The sequence below is a fragment of the Gadus morhua genome, chromosome 4 (assembly GCF_902167405.1).
Source record: "Gadus morhua chromosome 4, gadMor3.0, whole genome shotgun sequence".
NCBI lineage: Eukaryota > Metazoa > Chordata > Actinopteri > Gadiformes > Gadidae > Gadus > Gadus morhua.
The window spans coordinates 35240481-35267166 of record NC_044051.1 but is presented as its reverse complement, the minus strand read 5'-3'; the positions used below and the strand labels follow the sequence as shown (position 1 = coordinate 35267166).

General features: G+C 41.9%; 1 protein-coding gene across 1 annotated transcript in view; it reads left to right on the top strand.

Moving 5' to 3' along the window:
• The window catches only part of LOC115542259 (uncharacterized), a 578272-nt gene that overhangs the window by 82654 nt on the left and 468932 nt on the right, over nucleotides 1-26686 (top strand). Inside the window, exons 6-9 of the mRNA XM_030354447.1 lie at nucleotides 15419-15706; nucleotides 17005-17262; nucleotides 17565-17636; nucleotides 18636-18707. Coding sequence (XP_030210307.1) covers nucleotides 15419-15706; nucleotides 17005-17262; nucleotides 17565-17636; nucleotides 18636-18707 — 690 coding nt within the window. The remainder of the gene's footprint in view (nucleotides 1-15418; nucleotides 15707-17004; nucleotides 17263-17564; nucleotides 17637-18635; nucleotides 18708-26686) is intronic.

Here is a 26686-nt window from a genome sequence, read left to right as displayed (position 1 = left end):
TGTTGCATGGAGCAGCAACATTAACCCTTAATTCAGTGTTGTGTTGATTATCTAACTTTATAACCTGACCACATTTAATGTCCCGTTTAGCCGAACTACTGAGCTCTGGATCATGTAGCAAGCTGTTAGAAACTAGATAGAAACTAAAATAAGAAGATTGAAATTATAAAATGAATAAGGGTCTGTTTCTACTGTTCAGTTATGATTTCAGTTTAATTGAAAAATTCACGATATGGGTTCAAACAAAATCATGGGACGATACCAAAATACTTCACACAAACAAAATAAACATCATCCATATCATATAGATGCTCTGTATCCTCCACCCCATGTCCCTCCGACTGCCATACAACCAACACACAAACACAAACATCCCTTAAGCGTGGAAGAACACACTGGCCCAACCGTTGGGCATCTGAAATGTTTGAGGAGACTCGGACGAGTTCAGGGCTGTGGGTTCAGCTGCGTTGGAAGCTTCTGGAACTGTGCGGACGGTGTCTGGTTCGATTGAACATGCACAGTCTGAGAGTGTTGGCGGTCTGAGGGTTGGAGCCATTGGATCCATTGAGCCTTTGAGGCTGGGCAGCACGGGCGGCGGCGTCCAGTCCCCGTAGCCGGGGTCCCCAGTGAGCAGCTCCCAGTCCCCGGCGTGGATGGACGCCTGGACCGCCGGGTCCCAGATGCCGAAGCCCCCCCGCAGCAAGCCCCCCTGCGCGGGGTTGTACAGCGGGTCGATGTTGTGCAGGATCTCCCGGCGCGGCGACTCCCGGCCCTCGCTGATGGCCGGCCACACGGGTCGCAGAATCCGGTGTAACAGCGGTTCTACATTGAGTTGAATTGGGGGGGGGGGGGGGAGGCATACAGCCATGTTTTATCATAACAATATGAGTGAAAGAGAAACTTACATTTCTCAATTGCAAGAAATTCGAGGTGTGTGACTTTATCCCACTAATTATATTAGAGTATTGCTCTATCATGTCTTCACTAAACATATTGTTGTTACAGTGTTCACTGATAAACCCACTCATTTACTGTTGTCTTTGTTGTGACCATATAGAGACAACACAGGACAAGCCATCAACTTCACAGGCTACCTCCTTGCCAGAGCTGCCAGAGTCTGAGACATCATCCTCCCCAACTCCTCCAAAGAAGAAAGCCATTGCAAAAGTATTTGGCTCACTGCAAATGGTCAGAGGAACCGTCCTGATTTGAAGCATCAGGTGAAGGAGGAGGTGTATGCCTCCATAGCCAACGAAAGCACTTCTGTGGAATCCGACCCACTTGACTGGTGGAAGTCCAATGAAACAATATTTCCAAATCTAGCCAAGTTGGCCAAGTGCTACCTGGCAGTACCTGCCATCTCCATGCCAACTGAAAGGGTTTTTTCAACAGCAGGTGACATAGTGACTGCCACAAGATCTACCCTCACTAGTGAAAGCGTGGACAAACTTGTGTTTCTGGAAAAAAAACTTAAAAATACAATGAAGCTGCATTTAAGAGGTACATTGTCTTCTGAGAGATAATCTCTAATAATTAGGCACAGATAGTTATTTAATTTTTATTTTACGGGAGATGATGGACTATGTAGTCCTGTATGTTGCATCAGGCCTATATTTTTATTTCACATTTTGTTATTTGACTATACCCATCAGAAATATGGACTATGGAAAGTTTACGTTCACCACAGCAAGCATTGATATTAATACATTTAATGCGGTAATACACCATACATGTGGAGATACACCTTAGTCTTTATTCTGGAGTTACCAAATTTGCCAGTTGGCAAGGGTATGCCTCTTGCACTTAATAATAATTTATTTTAACTTTTGTGTGGGAAGGTTGGATTTAAGTGCAGAATCTTTAAATCCAGCCTGAGTGACTGTTTTGTTCTTATTATATGTATTTTGCACTTTCATAAATAAGACATGCTGCATTTTCAGTTTTATAACTGATTGTCTTATTTGTAAGTTACGGATGGAGTCTGGAGATGATGTGGGCTACTTATTGTTAACTGTTTACATCTTAGATTGCACAGTTCAGGCTGTTGCAGCTAGCTCAGGGGAGAGACTGTGTGACACGGTTGTACCATGCACAAGCACAATGTACCAGGTTGTACCTTGTGCATGGTACAACTTGACCAGGTTGTACCATGCACAAGCACAAGGTACCAGGTACAACCTGGTCAGGTACAACCTGACCAGGTTGTACCATGCACAAGCACAAGGTACCAGGTTGTACCTTGTGCTTGGTACAACCTGACCCATGCACAATAAAAAAGAATTGCCTTTTTTGTTTTTGTTTTTCCCTTCATTGTACCGAACTCGTACCGAACCGTGATGTCTGAACCGAGGTATGAACCGAACCGTGACTTCAATGTACCGCTACACCCCTATTATCTATACATATCAACCTTTATATCCCTGTGTATCTATACCTACATCTCAAACTATATCCATACCTTTATATTTTTCGACATGTATATCTCTCCGTATCTGTAACTATATAGAGAAAAGGTTGATTGAATGGATACTTACACTTATAGACCATAGTGATTAGCCCTGCAGATACAGCAACAATCAAGAATATGATGACTATCACTGCAATCAGCCAAGGTGGATGAGAGAAAATGGAAACATATATAAAGTTGCCATCATGGCATCAACATGTGTTTGCAACAAACACTCATTGACATTATTCTTTGTTCTGTTCTCCTACAGTCAAACCACTTTCAATAAATTCGGCTTCTTCGCGTTCCTTTTTTTTTTTTTTAAGTTGTGTAGGCCTACGCCAGAGCCATAGAGAGAGAAGAGTTGCGACACTGATCTCGCCGGCGGGGTGGTCACGTGATTGTAATGTGTAAGCCTGTATAGTTCCAAAACACGCCGCGCTGCCATGTTCTTCTATGGGACTGACAGCAGCGATCGCAATAGTGAATGGTCATTATACATTTAAAAAACACACATCCAAGTACTTTTCTGACTATTATTGCATATTTATAAATGTCATGTTTTACATTTGGAGAGGGTGACAACTGAAAGCTACTTTGATACTTTTTTAAGTTTGAGGGAAAGCTTCATGTTCGTGTTAGCATGGGTAGCACTAGGCTACTGACTTTAGTGGCTTGACCTTAACTTTTGCCTTGCTACATCTGTTCTGAAATCAAAGACGATTCAAAAGGTTATTTTTTGCGCAACTGGACTACTGGATTTCCTTGATTTTGCATGTAATTCCGATTCACTTACCCGTGGCCAGAGAGTGATTGAGAAAGCAGATAGCAACAGTCCATTAAGCATTTAGTTTCCAGGCAACTTCTTCTGATGAGGCAGGAGCTGACCACACAACCATGATACTTTTAAGGCTAAGCCATACACAAAGTATCAAATATATTAAAGAATAATAAATCATTATGCTTGGATGAATATATATATATATATATATATTATATATATATATATATATATATATATATATATATATATATATATATATATATATATATATATACAGCCTCCAGCAAATGCGGATTCCACTGCCTAACGTCTGCAGCGTGCAGACGTTAGGCAGTGGAATCCGCATTTGCTGGAGGGTTTTATAACCAGTTGCCCATTTTATTTGTATTGCTTTTTTAATCGTCTCCTTTCCTCACCGTATTCCTATTTTTAACACTTATATATACACATATATATATATATATATATATGTGTGTATATATAAGTGTTAAAAATAGGAATACGGTGAGGAAAGGAGACGATTAAAAAAGCAATACAAATAAAATGGGCAACTGGTTATAAAACCCTCCAGCAAATGCGGATTCCACTGCCTAACGTCTGCACGCTGCAAAGGAGGATGCAGCATGTAAAGCTGGAGCCAGGAGTTAAGTGTTTGAGATGTGTTTAGAAAAAAGAATCCTTTCCACATATATCAGGCTGAGGTTTGTGGAACCAAAAACAAGTGTGAACAAGTATGACTAAGAACAACGAAGCAAACATACAGCAAGTGTGAACAAGAACAGCAAAGTAGAGCCAGGGGGCATCAACAAATAAAACAAAGTAAGTCATGTGTGAAACAAGAACAACAAACGTGTGAACAGGTGGGCGTGTATATACTTGAAACAAGAACAAAGTGAAGAAACAGGGAGGAATATTATAAGTTATTAATAAATAAACAAAATACTCCAATCAGGCTGAGGTCAAGGATAGCAAAATAGCAAAGTGCATCAGGTCGAAAGCAAGGATAACAATCGCAGCCAGCAGCCGTCACCACCACCAGCCGCCATCACCACCAGCCACCAGCAGGCGCCACCACCACCATTCTTCGCCAGCTCAAGCAGCCATCGTTTCAAGCATCAGCCACCTGCAGCAGCGGTGTTTGTCGGCACCAGCCAGCTCAAGTCACCAGCAACCGCTAGCAGCATCCACCGCCATCAGCATCCACCGCCATCAGCATCCACCATCATCAGCATCCACCATCATCAGCATCGACCAGCATCCACCACCATCAGCAGCATCCAACAGCAGCCGCCGCCACCTGCATGAAAATTATCGGGCAAGAAAATAGCCTGTAGGTCAATGAGTCTCCACACACGGCCAAATTGCTGCCAAGCTGGGGAAGGGGTGGACAGAAGCTTACTTTATGAAAAAAAGAATGACACTACTGTCTGTGTAATAGAGTGGCAAAGTCACGCCCCTTCCGGTAGAGCCCATGGGACCTATGACATTGAAAAATATGAATGGGTTTCAATGGAGAGAAAGTAATTATTTGCTGGTCCCAGTCTTTATATGCCCCGGATTACACATATGTTGTTGGTTTTTTAAATGCAAAAGGGCTATATTTTTTTCTATTAGTACTTTCCTTTTTATTATAATTTTTTTTTTGCTCACACAACATTCTAAATATTCAGAAGAATTGGATTCTAGACGGATCAGATCGTCCTTTCTAAAGATTGGTCCTCGGAGGCTGGGAGCAACACTCATAGAAGGATTATGAGATATCGGGCCCCTGGGCACATAGACCCCCCCCCCCCCCCCAAACACACGCAACCAGATACACACACTTATTGACGATAATAATAGCCTAACTAAGTCATTGGCCTATGCATTCACCTGTAACTCCGCAGGGTTTGTAGCACATAAGGCAACTTACAATAATTATTACAAATAAATGCATCTTTATTTAAACAAAAGAGGATTTACAAGGGTTGCCATTTTGGGCGATTTAGAGTTCACTGTTACAACCGTTACAACCGTCACAACCGTACTCCACCCTTTGCAACACTTGCCGCTACACTGAACCATTTGGTTAACCTTCCCTTTCTGGGGGTCCTAACGTTCTCCTTGTGGTCGTCGTTGCAGGGCCAGAGAGCCGAGGCTGCGCGCCTAGCTCGGCACCACCAGGGGGCGACGCTCCTGAGACGCCTGATGCTGGGCGGGGTCTTGTGATGTCAGCGTGGGCCGGGAAACGATCGAAGGCACTAGGGGTGGGTCGGACAATGCGTTTTGAAGCCAAACACCGATTCTTTAAAAGTGTGAGGCAGACCGGGTCTTTCAGAAATATTCTCATGACAATGGCAAGAAAACAAGATTGCATATCACATCCATGATGCAAACATTCAAAGGCCAACGCTGTCAGTGTCCAGAATGACTCAAGTGGCAGTCGATGTTCTAAAAGACAGCATTAAGGAGTCTTTTCCAAGGAAGTCCCCTGGGGTAGTGGTTGTGAACAAGAAAGACAAGGTTAACATTTCAGGCACGGACTATAGTGTTGGAATGTTGCTGCCCTTTGGATCAACAGGAGGATTGCCTGACTTTGGAGAAATAGGCCTACTTCAATTAATCATTGTGCATGAAAGCCCTGTCTTTGCTCTGAAGTTACTGAGTTGGTGGTACCATGAGCACCAGGGACGTCACTAGGATTTAGAGGCTGGGGGGGGCTTAGCCCCTAGCAGTGCCCGAAATGCAAGCGATAATTTTTCATCACATCTTTAAAGTGGTTCTTTAATTCATATTACAGTAGAGAGTACAGCAGAGCATGTATCAGGGCCTGTTTTCTGGCTCACTCTCTTTTCTTTACTTGCCTTAAGACCTCCTGCTTCCCTCTCCTGAGTCTTCAGGATGTCCTCTTTAAAAAATACATAAATAAGCTAAAAAATGTACGAGTTGGTATGATTCAAGTCTACATATTGGGGTGAGTTCAAGGAAAATAGTTTAGAAATAAATCCAACAATGCAAATGAAAGAATATATAGGCTAATTTTATAAACTCACTCTTTCCAAATAAAGTTTAGGCCTATTTCTGCCTGCCACTGATATTTCTCTATTGTGTCTGAAAATAGTCTATACATTGAACAGAGGTTAACATAATGGTGTGGTGCATCCCTGAATTTGTTTAGTCACTAAAGAAATTTGACAACACAGAACAATTGAAGTCTGAATCTTTCTGAAATATTTATTCTGCCAAATAATACGGTATGTGAAAAAAGTAGAAACAAAAAATAAAAAAATATAGATAGCTGTAAGCAGTTATGTGGGTGTCGAGCATAATGGGACTCGATAAACTAATTCTGCCGGAAGGACGTAATCGGCTAGGTGGCTACATGACGACCGGGACTCGATAAACTAGTTCTGCCGAACGGACGTTATCGGCTAGGGAGCTACATGGCGACCGTATCGGTAATCGGACGGAAGTAATCGGCTACATGACGACCGGGACTCGATAAACTAATTCTGCCACGTTAAATGCCACGTTAAAAAGCAGAGGTTTATTATCTCCCACCACATCCTGTTGGAGAAAATCAGAACAGTTTGGAGAAGGACAGGCTTGAGTTGATCAATGAAATTAAAAAGAAGAATAACGAAAAGAAAATCACAGAAAAATTGTCCAAATCCTTTTCAAGTCGAGGTGGTGACCCACAGCCCAGGTGTTGGTGTCTTCAGAGAAAGGTGGCCTGCATTATTTAGTGAGGCTCAAGTAATAGTTTGATAAAAAAATATTTTATTTTCCAACAAGAACTGTTATTTGTCGACTGAAACTTTGAGAATTGATGTTGGAAGTGTATTATGTTGTCTCTTTACTTGTTTTCAAAGATCAAAGAGTTCCGTTGTGTAACGACAATTCCTGCAGGAGACGTTCATGATGAAGCTTGATGGGTACGTAAACGAGTCTACTGCAGCTGATGCGTTTTCTTTGGGACCATTTTGTGTATTTTTTTAATGCGAAATTTGAAAGTACTCAGTTACAAAGTGTTTTTGAGAGAGACATGCTGAATAAACACATCATGTTTTCAAACTCAAAAAATAATCGTATGAAAAATCGTGATTTCAATATTGACCAAAATAATCATGATTCGTTCCATAATCGAGCAGCCCTAACACACACACACACACACACACACACACACACACACACACACACACACACACACACACACACACACACACACACACACACACACACACACACACACACACACAGTTGTATTTATGTATTTTTTTTGAGCAAACAGGTTTAAATATTCTGTTGTAAAATGATATTTTCTTCAGAAAACCCACATTCACAGCTGCAAAGTGACCAGATGTGTGTACACACACACACACACACACACACACACACACACACACACACACACACACACACACACACACACACACACACACACACACACACACACACACACACACACACACACACACACGCACCCCCCACACACACACACACAGCAGAAGCACTGAGTTGTATGTGCATTTTTTTTTAGCTCGAAGTTTTAAATGTTCTGTTATGTATGGTTGTTCAGAAACCAGCTTGAAATGACCTGGCTGCAGAGACACATTTCAGCAACAAAACCCTTTATTATTGTTTGTATATATTGTGAATATGTTTTGTGATCCTCTTGCATATTCTTCAAGTGACTTTTGATCATTTGGTTGATTAAACAAGTTGATTTCATCAATACTGTCTGCTGTGTCTGAAAATCGAACCTTCCCTGGATAGGTAAAAGTTAATTAGTCATATTAGCAAATTATTACTAATAATGATGAAGTAAATTAATAATGCCTAACAATCTCAAGTTAATATCACTGAATTATTTCGTAAATTGTATTGAAAAATCGTAGGTAAACTTAACCTAATTTATTTTAGTATTTCATAGCTGTTGATGTAGTCTTTACTCAAAATATTGGATCGAAATTTACCCAACCAAAGTATATGCAAATTGTTACCTTAGATAAATTGGGTAAATACTATAGTTTTTTTTTTTTTTACAGTGCATTTCCAAACTATTCTCTTCGTTCGTCTTTCTTGACATCCTAATGACGTCACGACCCGTCCTCTCCCTACATATTTTAAGTTGTGAAAGCGTCCCAACGCACCATCCCACCACTGATCCCTTTCTGCACTTTGTTTGTCGACCAACAAGGATTCTGTGGGCTAGAGTGTCAAAGTGTGTGCGCACACTGTGTTGACGGTCTCGTGGACGTGTTGAGCGTTATTTAAGAACAACCCTTACGTGTGTCTCCAGAAAGAGAATTGGAGCATCAGGAAAACAGTCAGTGTCCACAAGTCAAAGCTGTCAGGGCTCAATTGTAAAGAAAAGAAAAAGTAAATAACCTGTTGGTCTGAAACTAAAAAAATATACAAAAAATATACTTTAAGAATACATAAAAGACTAAAATATTTACCTGTCGGCACTGATGTTATTTGATTTGACATGACTTGTTTCAGCATAAGATACCGGATGATAAAGGCCACGTGATGCTAGGTTGGTAACCATAGCGGTACTTCTAGGCCCTGACACACCAGGGGGTTAACGTGTTTTCTACAGACACCTGTAACGTCTTTTTTCAACCCATCGCGACTCGCGAGATGAATCCTCCACCCTCATGCGTGTGTCTCTGTGCTTCCCACCGTCCTTCGACTGGTTTCCTGCGCTATTATTTTATCATTTTGACAAAATAGGCAAACCCAAGCTTCTTCTTTTTCTTCATGACTGACTTGAAACTTAAAACCAAATCCTACTTTTTGGCTCTGGTCTGGGGTTGGGTTATGGCTCGTGTGGAACCCCTTACAAGACCCAGCTTTTATACAAAAATATGTATTACAAAAAAACTTCCATTTGACATGTTCGACTATTTTCTTTGGCTTTCGAATCATTTTGAAGCATGTGTCTACTCTTATCTACAGGGGTCCACTTTTATCTGCCTCGCGCCAGGAGAGCCCCGTCTGATTCTCCGCCTCCCTACTATTGTTTATGCATAAAATATAGAAGACCTGAACGTCTGGTCAATAGTTTAAATAAATTACTTTTTTTAAAAAATGTTCTTTGTCCTTGGGTGCGTATTTGCTTCGCTCAAATAAAAAAGTATCGCTTTCAGGGGGTAATTCAAAACATCCGTCGAAACCGAAACTATCGACGGAAGACGGAAGTTCGGATCTTAATGCTCCATTGAGGAGCGAGGCGTATGCGCACGGCTTGCACGCGGGTCGTTTTTAATAGAAGTACCTTTTTAAAAGTTGAATGCATCGCCTTTAGTAAACCGACGAAGACATGAAGTTATCCAATGCTCTGTTATGGTTGACTTCAGCCGTCCTGGGAGTCAGACCCTCATCTGGTAGGTGGCTGCGGCAGCACCCTGAGCCGCTCCTCAATTCCTCGCACTGATCCTCGCACAACATGCGTGACTTTTAAGAGGTTATTATGTCGTTATGTTGGTGGTCATACGGATATAAGGGGTCTAGACCGTGTTATTGTCATGCCGTATATTAAATACTGAGTTTAGTCGTAGTAGCCTACGGCTGTTTTAAGAGCAGGCATAGATAGAGGCCTACCAGAGCCCGTCTACGAAGAGCCTGGGCACTTCCTATACGCCCCATTGTACCGATCTTGGTTGTAGTTCCATTAGACATCCACTGGATGTGATCGCGGGCGAGTCCAGAATGAATGGGAGTCTATGGGGCTAGACGGCTAAATATGTCTCTTTCACCTGCTTGTCGTTGAAATATCGCAAATTTTATTGTAGATTCCGCAAGTTCAATATAGATTATAGTTCAAAAGTCGATTGAATGAGTACTTATGTCCTTTCGATTTCTTACAGTTTGGGCCGTAGTTGGCCGTACACGCTAGCATTCTGCTAATGAATGCTGATTGGTCAGGGACGGACTTGCGACTGATTACGACAGAGACCCCTCTTGACGGCATCTGAAGCTGAAGCACGATCAGAAACATTCCGTCGAAGTTAATTTTTTGAGTACTGTATTTATATTTTCCTGCAGGCCCTTTTATTTTTTATATAGTTATGTATGGTGAAAGTACATGGGCATAATGGAATTTCTTCCATTTCTTGTGTTCAATGTTCAATGTGTTATGTACATGGTAGGTACGGTATGACCACCTTAAATAATACAGTCAATGTCCCGCTCAATATCATTTCACCGGTGTCTATTTTTCGAAAATAAAGATAGTTTAAAAAAGAAATGCCTCGTAAATGTGCAATGATAAAGTAACTGCTCTAACAGTGGAAACGGATTGTCCGTCTTTTCGTTTCCCAAGGACAGAAAAGGGTAACGTTCTTGCTTGCTCCTGTATGAATGGTCCTAGGCTACCTGAGGCTGCACCTGGTAGGGAAAGTTGCGCTGGAGCCCGGGTAAAATCGCATGTGTCGAGTGTCGAGAATCAAGCACTTAACGTACCTTAACCGATTGTTCCATACAAATTGTTTTTTAACTATTTAACAACTTCAACATCTGCTATTACTGTAGTTCTTTTTTTGTAGGACTTACTTGGGCTAATGACCTTGCACAGAGCGAAAACCATCTACACCACTGGTCATTGATTGCTATGCGTTCACTGAGTTGCGGGAAAGCTCTGTGAGTATCAAGAGAAGATATGGCAGAGACTTAGGCTACGTTTACACGATGACGGTCTGAACAGAAGACGCAAAAGTGGCGTTGCGTCTTCACTTTTTATTCCGCGTTTAGACAAGCGTTTTCGGGAGGAAATCTGCGTGCATACGGTGACGCAAAAGTGTCTGAGCCATGTCTGAGCGCATGCGTAGAATCTTCTTTCTCTTATCCGTGTCGCAAAAACCAAAAAGATCCTTCTATGTTCAGTAATACTATCTGTAAATATCCTATACATTTCGTGGAAATACTCCTGTATGCTTGTTAGAGCTGCCAGAGCAGCTTGAAGGTCCGACGCATCGAAATAATCTGACATGTTTGTTTATTTCTTTATAGGGCCTACTGGCACATGTATGTGACGTAAACGCGTACGCGACGTGAGCAGATCTGAGCAGTGTTTTGCGTCTTGGCCGTTTAGACGGAAACGCTACGGCGGAGCGTATTCAACTTTTCCACCCTGGAGGGTGGTTTCAGATTTATGCGTTTTCATGCCCCAAAAACGCCGTCACCGTCTAAACGAAAGGCACTTCCGATTAAATATTTTGTCGTTTTCACCCGCAAGCGTCCTCGTGTAAACGGGGCCTGAGTGGAGAGAGAGGATTTATATAGAGGGAGCACAGGTGAAGTTGGTTGAGCTAATAAGGTGGGATCAGCTTGGCAGGCAGGTGAACGGGAAAATCAGGAGCGGACCATGACACCATTATTGACTCTAGAGCCCCAAAACGTGTTAGTTTAGTTTTAGTTTTTAATAACATATCTAGTCAATAATGGCGACGCTATTGAAATTCCTTAAAGGTCCCATGGCATGAAAATCGCACTTTATTAGGTTTTCTAACATTAATATGCAGTGTTTCCCCCAGCACGGTATGGTTAAGGTGGCCGCCTTTAACAACAATAGGGCCCCGCCTTGACTATCAATGTATTTACTCCAATTTTTTTTAATTGGGGATATTGTTCAAAACAATAGTCCTGCGAACTGAAACCCTCACCGAAGACTGCACGGCCATGAGACAATGCCCCATGCGACATGGAGGAGAAAGGGATTGTAGCCAACGGGAAGCCGGCAGCCGAGGGACCACCGCCTCTTCGCTGCCCGCTGCCGAGGCGGTGGTCCCATTCTCCTCCATGTCGCAGTTCAGTCTACTTCAGATTGATGTGGACGTGGAAGAACCAGAGACGTCGGAGAACCCGACGCAGTCGTTTGAGATTCATAATATCGTCTGGAGGCGCACACAGCTTTTGGCCTGCCCTGATAATATATATTATATTATATAGATATCTATGTATAATATGATATTATTTAGATATAGAGCTCTAGGACTCCCGCCGGAGCACCCGGAGTGTTCTAGAATATTTACAGAACACGGCCAAAGGCTGTGTCCGCCTCGCCATTGCGATACATCCACTGTAAACAGAGCACATGGTACCGTGGCCGCACGCTGCTCAGGGCCACACCACCACCCTCCTCCGTGACCCGCCTCTCTCCTCCTCATTTGCATTAAAGCTACAGGCACCGAAACGGCGCATTTGGGGAAGGCTCAATGTGCAACTGGCTCGCAGCGGCTGTAATTCGGGAACGTCTTCAAATACTGTGTTAGGGGCCGACTAATATTTATATTAAAGCATCCATAAAGTAGCATGCCATGGGACCTTTAAAAAATAAGAAGAGATATATTTTTCCAAACTAAAGGTTGTAGTAAGACCATATAGAGGCCATGCCTTTATGGAACAAGTTTGGGGTTCTAGAGTCAATAATGGAGACGCTATTGAAATCTGACCATTGTGGTCGTTGTCAGTTTTGCACTTTGTAGACGGTCCCTAAGCTCGCGGATGAAAGCCGACAGCTCATAGAAGCCAATGCAATTCACCGTTCTCTAAAGACGGCTCGTTTGGATGAAACAAGTTTGTAGCTGGTTCTCTAGGTTACTACATTTAGCTAGAGGTGTCATTTGTGTCGCAACGATGTTTCAGTGATGATCTATTGAACCGCAAACTCTGAATCTGCCAATTTCTTTGCGACTTGGCGGAAGTGCGGCTGTTAGCGTGAGCGTTGGGGTGGTTGTTTGTATCACGACCTCTGGGTGCGTCCAGCCTGGTTCACGCGTATTTCTATGGGGTCAGAACAGTCTCATTAATAATGAATGCACAGAGAAGGATTCACAAATGTATTTTGTGATTTATATATAAATGACTCTCTTCTCACAAACACATTTCTGATCCACACACAAATATGTCTTGTTTTAAATAAATGTAATATAAATCCATAAATATATTGATACTTTTTTTTTTATTATTTGTAATGTATTTGGATTTTGTTACATTTATATACAAACTGTTAAACTTGACTTAACAGGATGCTTTTCATTTGTGAACTTTTCTTTTTTTGAGACTCTTTGTGAATCTTGGCTGGATTCACAAATGCATCCCCGTGGTCTTATTATAACCCTATCATTAACTAAAAGCCACATAGAAAGAGTAAAGCATCCAGCATATGATTTCACCAATGTGTGAGGGCATATGCAGCAGGGATGATCGCACAGCGGAATGCTTATGGAAAACCAGCGGACGAGCGCTGGGCGGAGATTTCAGATGCAGGGAGATTATAGGAAAATATAATTTGTCAGTTTGTCAGCTGTTTGTCTAGTCAATATGTTAACCTACTTATTTATTTATTTATTTATTTACTTCAAATTTGTCTGCGACGAACGAATCGGGGGAAAATCGGGCTGAAATCTTGTAGTCTGAACTAGCCATAAGCAAGCAGCAGCAGCGCCAATGTGCGAATTCCCTACTAGACCAAACGAGACTCGTAATGGTAGGTAAAAACAATAGTTTATTAAAGCATGCAATTCTGATGTAGAAAAAAATAAAAAGAACTTAAAAAGTGCTTGCATGAAATGGAAGCCAACAGCGATCGTTAGTTAAAGGTTGGGTATGGCATTTGCGAAACGCCAGCAGATTTTGAAAACACAACTCAAATGGTCCTACCCCCTCTCCTTCAACGCTGACTCTGACTCCACCCATTCCAAGTACATGGACGCGCAATCATGCACGAGCGATGCGCGAGAGCGAGCCTTTAGCTAGTTAGCTAGCTCCAGTAGCTACCGCAGGATAACAACAAACAGAAGCTTGCTCTGGTCACAAGCTTTGTGTACGTGCACGAAGGGGTCGCGCGGGGAGCGGGGGAGGGGGAGTGCAGTACGACCGTTTGATTGACGTACTTACTGTCCAATGCCACTCGGTGGGTCTGGAAACCATTGACTGGAGTTTTTCGAGCCCTGCCCGTTCCACAGATTATTGACTTGTTTAATTTTCATGTCAGTACTTCTAACTCTGACTGTAAGGGGGTTATGATAAGGATTTCAAGTAATTTTGCAAAAATGACCAAAAAAGAGAATTCCATACCCAACCTTTAACTTGTTTATCATTTGTTTACCCTTGGGCCATGGCAACGCGATTGCTACCTGCTGTAGTACTTCCATTGGCTGAATCGTTGAGAACGTTTTAGCAAGGGTCAATCAATATAAGGTTGTGGGGAGGCGAAGCTCTGTTCATTTGTATAGTAATAATACAGGCTAAAAGAAAATATATACATTTATTTTTTTTGCATTGTGGGCAACCCCACAATGGCCAAGTGGGGTTGGCCATTGGCCCTGCGGCCTCATAGGTTCCGGCGCCTATGGGTGTATGACATCCTCCACTTTGTAGAAACCAGTTTAATCTTGTTTGGTCTTGGAGGTCCTGATTGTTTTAATGTCAATTTGTCTGAATTAGATCGCAGACTAAAAGGAACTTCTTTCAGAGACACAACGGAATTGCACTTTACAGTCGCTATCTGGAAAGTAGTATGTGACCTGATCAAAGATGCCCCCTCCCTCTCTTTGCTTAGTTACGTATGATGCAAGCGCGTTGGGGCGAGCCCTCCTGGAACCCATAGAGAACCCATAGAGAACCCATACTACATACATAGAGAACCCATACTACCAATAGAGAACCCTTACATACTGCGCCCCAAACCATAACATTTGACGACACTGATTGACGAAATATTTACATTTTTTGCATAAAAACCGGTGCGTAGCCATTAACCATTGGCTTAAATTCCAGTACGGTTTGGCTGAATGAACGGGATCTCCGGGAAGACAGCCTATTGGCTACTACACCCAAACGATAAACGTTGAACGTGAAACGGAATGCAAATATCATTCTGGAGAGTTCTAAAGTACACATTCTAAAGTAAATTGTTATTTGCATGTAATTAACACAGATTATTGTTCAAAATTAGATAGATTATTATTACATTAAATAACAAATAATTAACAGGCAGGCAGGTCGGCGGGAGGGCGGCGCCCCAGCGCCCTCTTTGGACGGGCTGCCACCACGCTACGGACAGCGTGGGTCATCCTCTTTGCACCTGCTGGCCTTTGGTGTCACACAAATCCACGTTTGTCATGAATGAGCACTAAGCATGTCAGACTGCGAAATGTTGTCCAGTTTTCCGCGTAACAAGTTTTTGTTTTTTGTTGCAGCTCAAGGAGAACCTAAATATTTAGAAGTGGGAACAACACTCACCTTGGAGCCAGACGTTTCCACTGTTCCACGACCAATCAACAGCATCAGGTGGAAGTACGGCACCGCCTTGGTGGTGGATTGGGATCCGAGCGGCCATACATACTATGGGTCATTCAAGGGACGCACAACGTTGGATCCACAAACCCTGCGGTTGGACATCAATCGTTTGACCTTGGCTGATAGCGGACAGTTCTCCTTGGAGACAAATCTTGGAACAGTCGGGAGTCATGAGGTTAATGTCATCAGTAAGTGTGTGTGTGTGGGGGGGGGGGGCTCAGTCTATTGGTCTGAGCCCCAAAGAAATCAGGTTTATCTCATCTCATTTCAAATACAACAAATTCATAAGAATAGAATAGGACTTTATTGTCCAGACTTGGCCTGACATTTGCTTTAAGCCTCACCGCTGAGACAGTATTAGATCTTCATTAGTAACGTACTCGGTAGTGCAGCCAGTTATGCCGCTTTTCCACTGCATGGTACCAGCTCGACACGACTCGACTCAGCTCGCATTTTTTGCGTTTCCACCGCGAAAACATGGTATCTGGTACCTGAAGTGGCTGCTTTTTCTAGTACCGCCTCGCTCTAGGTTCCAAGCGGCTGAGCCGATGCTAAAAGGTGACGTCGGCAGACGGCCGGCCACTGATTGGCCAGAGAGTGTGACGAAGTCACGAGAGCGACATGGCAACCATGCTGGTAACAGCCATAGCAGCGCCGCAGCCAACATATTCCACTTCTTCAACATGCCAGCTAATAATACGAACACGAATACCATTGCATCGATGTTCTCCATTGTTGTTATGTGGGTTCTGTCCATGTGTGGGTTACGTAGGTGTTGTTTGCGTCGCGTACAAAAATACGTCACGGCCCTTTCGCGCAGCCGACTCCGCCCACGTCCAGGAGGTACTATTTGCGGTGGAAAAGGACCCGCGCTGCTACCGTGTCGAGTCGTGTCGAGTCGTGTCGTGTCGAGTCGAGCTACATGTGCGGTGGAAAAGCGGCATTAGGCTATGTTATAAAATAGTCTTGAGGCGAGCGAACACGAAGAGAACAATAGAACAAATCTACCTCTCTCTTAAGCATGTATCTTATCATTTGGCACTGACAATTTGTGCTCCAATAGTGATGATGTGGTTGGGCTGCATATGCAGTGCTGGGATATTCAGAATTTCAGACGAAATGTATCCTAACCTTCTTCCCGCGGTTCGCAAATATGCATAGAAATTAGATAAATAATTTCATTTTTGAGGGCAGGCAGATTCTGGGTGAGGGCAGAACTTAACTCTCCATAGAGAGAGGGGCTGGTGTCCTTCACTAAGCCTCTATAGCTTTTCTGTGTACTGCAGACGAGTTTGAAACGATAGACTGAGCAACACTGAGCACAAATGAGAGAGAGATTTCATAGAGATTGAGTTATACAAAGTATTCTTAAAGTAGGCCTAATACAAAGTGTGTGGTTTTATCCTCCCGACATGGGGAGATGTGACCTTGTACTTCAGGGGTGCAGATACACAATGATGTTCTTGTGTTCTTTTCTCCCGACCAGAGCCCCCTCCGACGCCCAGTATAAAGACCCAGACGCTGTGTAACGTCAGTTGTGATCTGAAGTGTACCGCGGACACCCAGGATCTGGGACCGGTCTCCTACGAATGGAAGGAAGACGAAGGAAAGTGGACCGAGGGTGACACGCTGAAGAATATCAGCAGTTCTGATACCCCTGAGAAGCTCTTCTGCAGGCTGAAGACCCGTGTGAGGACCAGCAACACCAGCCTGCCCATGGAAAATCCACTCTATAAACCACCAGGTATGTCACCGCTGAAGGGTCTGAAGTGATTTAAACATTATGGGTGACTTAACTTTGTTTATAAAAATTATAATAGTGGAAGACAGGACAAAAATGAATAGATTCTACCACTGAATGAGGATTCTATTTGTTTAGATTGATGGCTGTCAGCGAGGAATCTTGCTTGGAGCATAATGTCACTGTATATACATGAATTAATCAATAGCATAAATGAATCAGCATTACACCTACAATGTCATTTGACATATGTATTAAATAACTAAAATAGAGAACCAAGCTTAACCCATGAGCCTTATTTTCAGGAGCAGCCACAGAGGGGGGAGCAGTGGCAGGTCCCACTTCATCTCCTGGTGTCACTGAGGATGGGACACGAGGTGAGCTCATTTAGTGGCAACTCAAAGTGATTCCAAACAATCATTTGTTGCACTTTAAACTGAAAGCAGCTTATCAACACTAACATCAAATGGCCTGTTTTATTGTATGTTAAGTTATAAGCAGTTTAAGAGGCTACCATCATCCTTTAGCAGGTAGTGAGCAAGAACATGTGATGGATGGTGATGGAGGTGAAGGGAGGGGACAGAGTAGGAAGGGGGGAAAAGTGAGAGCACTGCAGACCAGCATGTGCCAGTGGACACGGGGCCGTGGCCAGAGAAGCTCACTGATCATCAGAGAGACACAGTAGTTTGCAGACTGGCTAGTAAAGGTGCAGCAAAAACAGACCCAACCAAAATTGCACCCAAACATATGGAAGGAAATACGGTCCCAAATTATCTTCAGTATGTGAAGTCAGCCAAAGGGGGTGAGAAGATTCGATTTATTTTCTTTTTAAGATGCGTGAAATACATGGACCAAGGGAGGAAAACCCATGTATCTCCCTCTGTTGATCCTTACAGCAGACAGAAAACTGTTTATTCCACCACAGAACGAGGATTCCCAAAAACAGTAATGCAGTGAATCACGGGTTGAGCGACTGCTAATGCCGGAGCACTAATTTGCCCCCCGTTAGTCAGGTCTTTCCCCCAAAAAGGGAAATCGGGGTCACAAAAAAGAAATGAAAGAAAGTGAATAAAAAAAGATGCAAGCTGAGGGTAAACTATTCCTGACCGATATCTTTTAAAAGAAAGCTGAGCACAACGATTTAAGAACCAGGGTTCAACAACAGTTTAAGCTTATATCAGAAGATTAGATTGATGGATGTCAGTGAGGAATCTTGCTTGGAGCATAATGTCACTGTATACACATGAAATAATCAATAGCATAAATGAATCAGCATTACACCTACAATGTCGTTGGTCATATACATTAAATAATTAAAAGAACTAGAAAATAAATAAAATAGAGAACCAAGCTTAACCCATGAGCCTTATTTTCAGGAGCAGTCACAGAGGGGGGAGCAGTGGCAGGTCCCACTTCATCTCCTGGTGTCACTGAGGATGGGAGACGAGGTGAGCTCATATAGTGGCAACTCAAAGTGATTCCAAACAATCTTTTGTTGCACTTTAAACTGAAAGCAGCTTATCAACACTAACATCAAGTGGCCTGTTTTATTGTATGTTAAGTTATAAGCTGGTTCAGAGGCTACCATCATCCTTTAGCAGGTAGTGACCAAGAACATGTGATGGATGATGATGGAGGTGAAGGGAGGGGACAGAGTAGGAAGGGGGAAAAAGTGAGAGCACTGCAGACCAGCATGTGCCAGTGGACACGGGACCGTGGCCAGAGAAGCTCACTGATCATCAGAGAGACACAGTTGTTTGCAGACTGGCTAGTAAAGGTGCAGCAAAAACAGACCCAACCAAAATGGCACCCAAAGATATGGAAGGAAACCCAGTCCCAAATTATCTTCAGTATGTGAAGTCAGCCAAAGGGGGTGAGAAGATTATTGTTTTTTTTTTAATGCATGAGATTCTTGTTCTTTTGTGCTACATTCCTGATTGGGAGGGACACAAATATACCCAAGACTCTTATTTTGCTGTCAACATTGGTACAGAGCCTAGATCTATTTATATACATTCTTCCACTAAATGAAATGCACAACAAAGCTTATTTCAATTTATTTTGTCTTGCTTCATGGCCAAATATATATGAGTGTGTCAATGGGCTATTGGGCACAGGTCAGCTAGCTGCTTTGAACGGAGAGGATCACGTTAGCGGCTCGTTCTTTGACCACCTTTAGTCCCGGTGCCTTCTAAATACGTTGCGGTTGCTAGGCCGGTCAATATGTTAAGGGGCCGTGTAGCACGTTTCAGTTGTACTCTTCGTATCTGGCCGCTAGGTGGATATAAGGTCTGTGACCTTGTTTTAGTTTGTGCTATTAATTCACATGTAAAGAAACACAAAGATTTCCTGACTTACATGCTGCTGGGTCACGGATCAAAGTGTGTGTTATTGCAAAGGTTGCAGGTTGAGACAAAGGATTAACATTGTGTGTGTGAGCATGTTGATGCCATGATGGTACCTTTATGTTTCTTTCCATTTTCTCCCCTTGCAGATGGTTTAACTTCTGGGGATATTTTCGGAATAATTATTACATTATGCATTGTTGCTGTAATTGCTGCTGTAATTTTTCTGCTGAAGTGTCGTAAGTATCCATTCCATCAACTTTTTTTTCACACTCACCCTCTCGTTTAGCTCTAGTTCTCGCAAGAAAGATATATAGCGATATATCTATCAATAGCTTTATATATGTATATATACTATAGATATCTAAAAATAAAGGTAAATACATACAAATATTTATTATTTATACATATAGAGTTGTATTTATAGTGATTGGAACCTAGCAAAAGAAAGGGCCAAATGTCCGTCAAATGGAAGACTTAAATTGCTTGAACACGACGCGTTTCATGAATGACAAGACTACTTTTTTATTAAATGAGTGTTAGGTGTCCTCAATGTTCTCCTAAGTTTTCCTTTTCTCCCTAACCCAGGTCCAGAACATCCATTTTCCATACGTATAAAGAAGTGGATACGTGAGTGTTTTTCGGTTAAATGTATATCTACATCACATGATCTATTCTAGAGCACCCCAGTCCCATTAGTTGAATTAGTGCCTTTCGGCGATGTTCAGTTCATCCCAGGGCCACGGTTTAACCATGTGGTTTGCGTAGTATTTCACTCACTTCCTGATTTGGATTATTCCTTCATGGAAGTTTGCGACCTCCAGAGCCACACCGGGCTTTCTATGACAGCTGTATGTGTATAAGAGCATGTCCATGAAATGTTATTTTCCAAAGTATATTTGTAAGGAAAACATTATGGATTCCCCAACATCTAATCCTGCACAAAACTTTTCCAACTTTTCAGACCACCGTCCGGCTCACGTTGATGACTGTGAGAGGGTGGTCATTCTTATCACCGCCACGGTAAACTAATGAAGCTTGTTCTTTGGTTTCTCCTCAGCTTTTTACAAGAAGCCTGCCGATCCTGTCCTTGTCAATGTAGTCCAAACAGCTGTTCCAGTCCAAACAGCTGTTCAAGCCGAACCAGCTGTTCAAGTCGAACCAGCTGATCAACTCCAACCAGCTGTTCCAGTTCAAACAGCTGTTCCAGTCCAACCAGCTGTTCAAGTCCAACCAGCTGATCAACTCCAACCAGCTGTTCCAGTCCAAACAGCTGTTCCAGTCCAAATAGCTGTTCCAGTCCAACCAACCAATCCAGGCCAACCAGATGATCCATTCCAACCGGCTGTTCAAGTCCAACCAGCCAATGGAGTTGCAGGTCAGTCACCATAGTTACCAAGGAAAAAATTCAATTGATTGATTGATTGAATGATTATAAACTGTAGACAAAATGTACATAGTTAAAATATTATACTAGCGTTGACAAAATATAGTTGGATAAATATTTTTCTTTCATTACATAGTGGTGGAGACCAGGCGAGAGTTAGTTTAATATCCAACATTAAATTGACGATTTGATAGTGAATAACAATAATTTATTTTTTTAAGCATACCCTAAGCCTTTGCCATAGCAACAGTAATCTACTAAAGATGTTATTTTTGTTTGTTTCCAGAACTAGAGAGTCTCCTGCCTCAACAACCTGGTGAGTCTTGGGGATCTTCGTGACATTAGAACCAATGAAGAACAGAAGAAAGCAATTTGACTGATTTTTTTTCTGTGTAATACAGAGAATTTATCTAGCCCATTACACAAACCATATAGAGCTAGCTCACATGCTACGCTGTAATGCTGAGCCAAAAACAAAACTAGCTGTAACTGTAGGTTGAGTGGCTCTATTGGTAGCTGGCACAGAACTCACATTTTCCAAATGGACCGTCCATACATAAGTAAGAACATTAAACAAGACATACTAATAAGGGCTAGGCCAACAGCTTATGAGTATGAGTTATCTGATTCCATGATTGATAAATATCCATAATAGAATCAAATGCATTCTTTCTTACTTTTAGTCCAAACGTTTACTCCACGCAATCTGAAAGGTTTATATATATATTTATATATATATATATATGTATAAACATAAACCTTACCTTTTTTCTAAGTAAAATTCTCAGGGACCAATCTGAGTAAAGCAGGTTCCAAATAGCTGTCTAAACTCAAATGAGAATCACGAGAAAGCCCCTCAGTAATAATAAGAACGCTCAACCTACACATTGATGTCAATTAATCTTTTAACTAATTAGACCATATTAAAGCTCACATTATTACCTCATTGGACCTGACACTGTATTAGAGCTAACACCAATTATAATGACTTCTATTATTATTAAGTTTCTGCTCACACATAGAGTGATCAAAACAACACCATGACCTTTGAACTAGGGATCGACCGATACAGATTTTTTAGGGCCGATACGATACCGATATTTTTTCATCAGCCTTAGCCGATACTCCGATACGCCGATACCGATATTTAGAGCCGATATTTAGAGCCGATACTGCTTTTGCTCCCTCAATCATAAAAATTACACTGATAACAAATGTTACAAGTCTCAATTTAAAAAAAGGAACATTTATTGAACTTCAATATAAAAAACAATATTTAACAAATAGTAAAAACAGGTGAGGTAAAACAAGTAAGAAAAATTAGATGAGCAATATTTAACAAATATTAAAAACAGGTGAGGTAGAACAAGTAAAAAAAAAAAAAAAAAAAGCGAAAAAATATCGGCGAAAATCAGCCGCGTATCGGACAATACCGATACACGTAAAAAACGCGAATATCGGCCGATAATATCGGCCGACCGATATATCGGTCGATCCCTACTTTGAACAGTCTGAGATAAAACAGTCCCTACAGGCTTGACTTCTTTACAGGTCACCCTGACCAATACTCACTATCATTTTCTTTGTCCTGAACTTGCTTCTTGAACCGACTCACGATTGCATGATTTGAGTGCCATCCTTAATAAATAGTTTCACTTTTACACTGTCGAATCAAACTAACAACTTAACTTAACTTAGCTTAGTGTTAATTGCATGTGTTTTTGTTTCTTTCACAGTAACTGGGGATTTGGAGATGGAAACATTAAATAATCCAGATTCAAATGAAGACCTGTAAGTAGTCACCCAGAGTGGCCACTGGATTGTTGCCGTCTGCGCATCTACTAGGCCGCCTCTGATCGTCCAACAAGTGGAACTGATTGTGGATGGGACTGCAGACCACTCCATGTTTCTATCACCAAGAGCAATGAGGTTGCTGCACTCACTGAATCATCTGTAAATTGGCCAACCAAAGATCAGACATGCAGCAGGATGTCTGCTGCGAAACACGTGTGGTTGTAGCTGAAAGTGCCAAATGATTTCCTGTTTTCCACACAGTTGGGGTCAATTGGCATTTGTTACCAAGTATTTGCGATGCTTCAGATTTTTTTATGTATTTATATAGCTTGCTGTTTTTATATTGTCTTGTCTACTGTTCTAGAGACTCCTAGTTGAAACACCACCAACGGGTCGATTTTAAAATGCATGCAGCCTTTACGTCTACCAGTTACTGCTAACAAAGAGCCATAGAATCTTAATATTTAAAAAAAAATCTGCCATTAGGGACCCATATTGTTTCTGTATCATTCATTTTTTCCTTGAAGAGTCATACTGCAGCCTAGCCTGGTCCTACCAGACTCCCGTGCTTTATTTCATTTGTACAGAGAGTCTGGACCTACTCAATTGACAAAGGTTAACACACTTGAAGGCAGGCGTCTAAAACTATTGGATCCGCCCAGCGCCACTCTGGATCTGCCTCTGGATCTGTGAAGATGTCCATCAACGAGAGCTGACTTTAACGTCATTGTTCGCTGATGGGACGCAGAAAATTTTGACAGAGAAAACCCACTAACATACCGCAGACCCAGACCTAGTACTCAAGGGAAATTCAAATTGAGCGGAAGTACTTAGGCGGGCGGAGCCAGGCTAACTGAAGCCTATACCGTAAGTCTAAATTTTCAGGTATTGTTTGGAAATTGACTTGGAACTCTGACTGGACCACCCTGTGTTCTCACCGACACTCCCATTGGTCTCAAGCCAGCACTAGACATTCCCAAAACCTCCTTCAGGTATGGTTACCAATAACCCCCACTACCCATAAACCCACATTTGTACTGCACCCAGAGGTGGCGCTATTGTAAAAAATCATGAACAAGGCTTGAATTTCTCACCAGATTGACCCGGACTAGATCAGATGCATCGAAATGTTTCTGGCCTTATGCCCTAAAAATGTTTTCCCACAATTTAATAGAAAAGCCAAACATGATAAAAAAAGATTCACCAAAATCGCCACATAAAATCTTTAGACCAAGCCTCACAAAAATCATCAAACAAAGGTTGCATTTGAGAAATATTGGCCAATAAATTTGGGGCTACTGTAGGGCTGGGCGATATGGGCCAAAATGAATATCTCGATATTTTGTACAATTTGTATTCGATGTTCGCGACAGGGGCATTTTATACATCCCCTGGAGAACATCTCGCGATACATCGCATATATTCGATATATCGCCCAGCCCTAGGCTACTGTAGTAAATCCTTTTTGTATTTATTATATTTTATAACGTTATGTATAGCGCATCGCAGTGCTTTCGGCAGCTGGTGATTGTTTCCAAGTTTTTTTCATGTCTTGATATTTCCATTAAGATTCCATTCTGTTCTGTTTCTAGAAGTGGTGAGCATAATGGCAGGATTTATTAAAGCTTGCAACATTTGCCAGACCCATGTCAACTTTGAGGAGATGGAGCTGCTGGAGGTTAGGTGCAGATGGATAAGAATAAACCGTATGATTTCTGATATTTGTTCATAGTGGTTCTGCCACACCCCACAACCAATTACATTATAGAAAGGCAAGGCAAGGCAAGGCAATTTATTTATATATCACATTTCATACTCCAGGTAGACACAATGTGCTTTACACAGCTGAGGCATTACCTCAAATTGAAATACACAAGTAAGAAACATATCACACGTATAAAACATATCACAGTAATAGTACAAGTAGACAGCATATCGCAATAGTATTAATAAAAAGATGAAAAGGAGAGATTAAAATAATGAATAAAATAAATTAAAAACAGGAAAATGCCATGGAGAAGAGGGTGGTCTTCAATTGCGTTTTAAAATTGGCAATGGTTGGAGCATTCTTAACGTGATCAGGGAGTTTGTTCCAAATCTGGACTGCATAGTAGCTGAAAGCAGCTTCACCCTGTTTGGTGCGAGTATATGGTATGCATAATACCTGGCTTTTCTGTGGTCTGAGAGGCCTGAGGGGGATGTAAAATGTAAACATGTCAGATATATATGTTGGCCCCATCCCATGTAATGCTTTAAAAACCAGTTGCAGTACTTTAAAATGTATTCTAAAATAAACTGGCAGCCAATGCAAGGACTTCAGTATAGGGGTGATATGCTCTCTTTTTCTGGTCTTTGTTAACACTCGTGCTGCAGCATTTTGAACTAATTGAAGTTGTTTAATGGTCTTTTTTGGGAGTCCTGTGAAGAGACCGTTGCAGTAGTCTAGCCGGCTTGAAATAAAAGCATGGACAAGCTTTTCCAGGTCAGACTGGGACATAAGGTTTCTCAGCTTGGCAATATTTTTCAGGTGATAAAAAGATGTCCTAGTTACAGCTCTTATATGCTTGTCAAAGTTGAGGTCGCTATCGATTATGACTCCAAGGTTTCTGACTTTAGTCCTAACTTCAAACCCCTTTGCCCTAAAAAGTGTAGCCATTTTGTCTTTTCCATCCTTCCTCCCAAATAAAATTACTTCGGTCTTCTCTTTGTTCAGTTGTAAAAAGTTTTGTGACAACCAACTATTTATTTGGTCTAGGCAGTCACATAGTGAGCCAAGGGGATCCTTATCAGTGGGTGACAGGGCTAAATAAAGTTGTGTGTCGTCTGCGTAGCTGTGGTATGAAACCTGAGTGTTCTTTATAATCTGACCCAGTGGGAGCATGTAGAGATTAAAAAGAAGTGGCCCCAGGATTGACCCTTGTGGGACACCTGACGTCAAGGGTGCTAGAGCTGAGGTGTAGTTACCAAGGGCAACAAAGAAAGTTCTCTCCTGCAGATAGGACTTCAGCCAGTTGATTACTCTGCCTGAAAGTCCAACCCCATGTTCTAATTGGCGTAGGAGTATGCTATGATCAATTGTATCAAATGCTGCACTGAGGTCCAGTAATACAAGCACTGAAGTTTTACCGGAGTCTGAGTTGAGACGTATGTCATTCAGGACCTTTATAAGAGCTGTTTCAGTACTATGATTTGCCCGGAAGCCTGACTGAAATGGATCAAGGCAGCAATTTGCTGTTAAAAAATCGTTCAACTGATTAAAAACCACTTTCTCAAAGAAGGGCCATAAAATCTGTAGGCCTATCCATAGAATATTTTCGCGTAGGGCTACATGAATTTTAATATTGATTTTCACCATATATCAATCCACCTATACACGGCAACTCTATAGCTAAGTGCCAAAACAAACGTTAGCTCGTAATGCTAACTCGTCTAAAAACAACTACTGTATTACATGTGTCACACTATTGATACAATGATTTGTGTTGATTTATAACAACGTTTCATTTATTTGCGTTCGTGATTTTCACAAGCCCTCTGTTTTCACAAGCCCTCTGACAAAGTCCCAGCGAGCCAAGTCCCAGCCATGAGGGATGAGTTCCCTCATGAATATTCACGAGCTTCCCGCTACCACCCTGCAAAAAATAAACTTGCAGCCCGGATGGGGGAGCTTTCCGGGGTCGTCATATGGAGGTAGATTTGTGTCTTTATTATGCAATCAAACAGAATAGGTTTGAGAGCAAAACTTTCTGCACTGCAATCAAAAAATAGATTTGAGAGCAAAACTATTGACATTGCAATCAAAAAATGTTTTATTACAAGTAAAATAAATGTGATAAAAAAATTATTAATGGGAATCCAAAAGTTTTGTTTGCAAATCCAAAAGTTTTGCTTGCGAATCCAA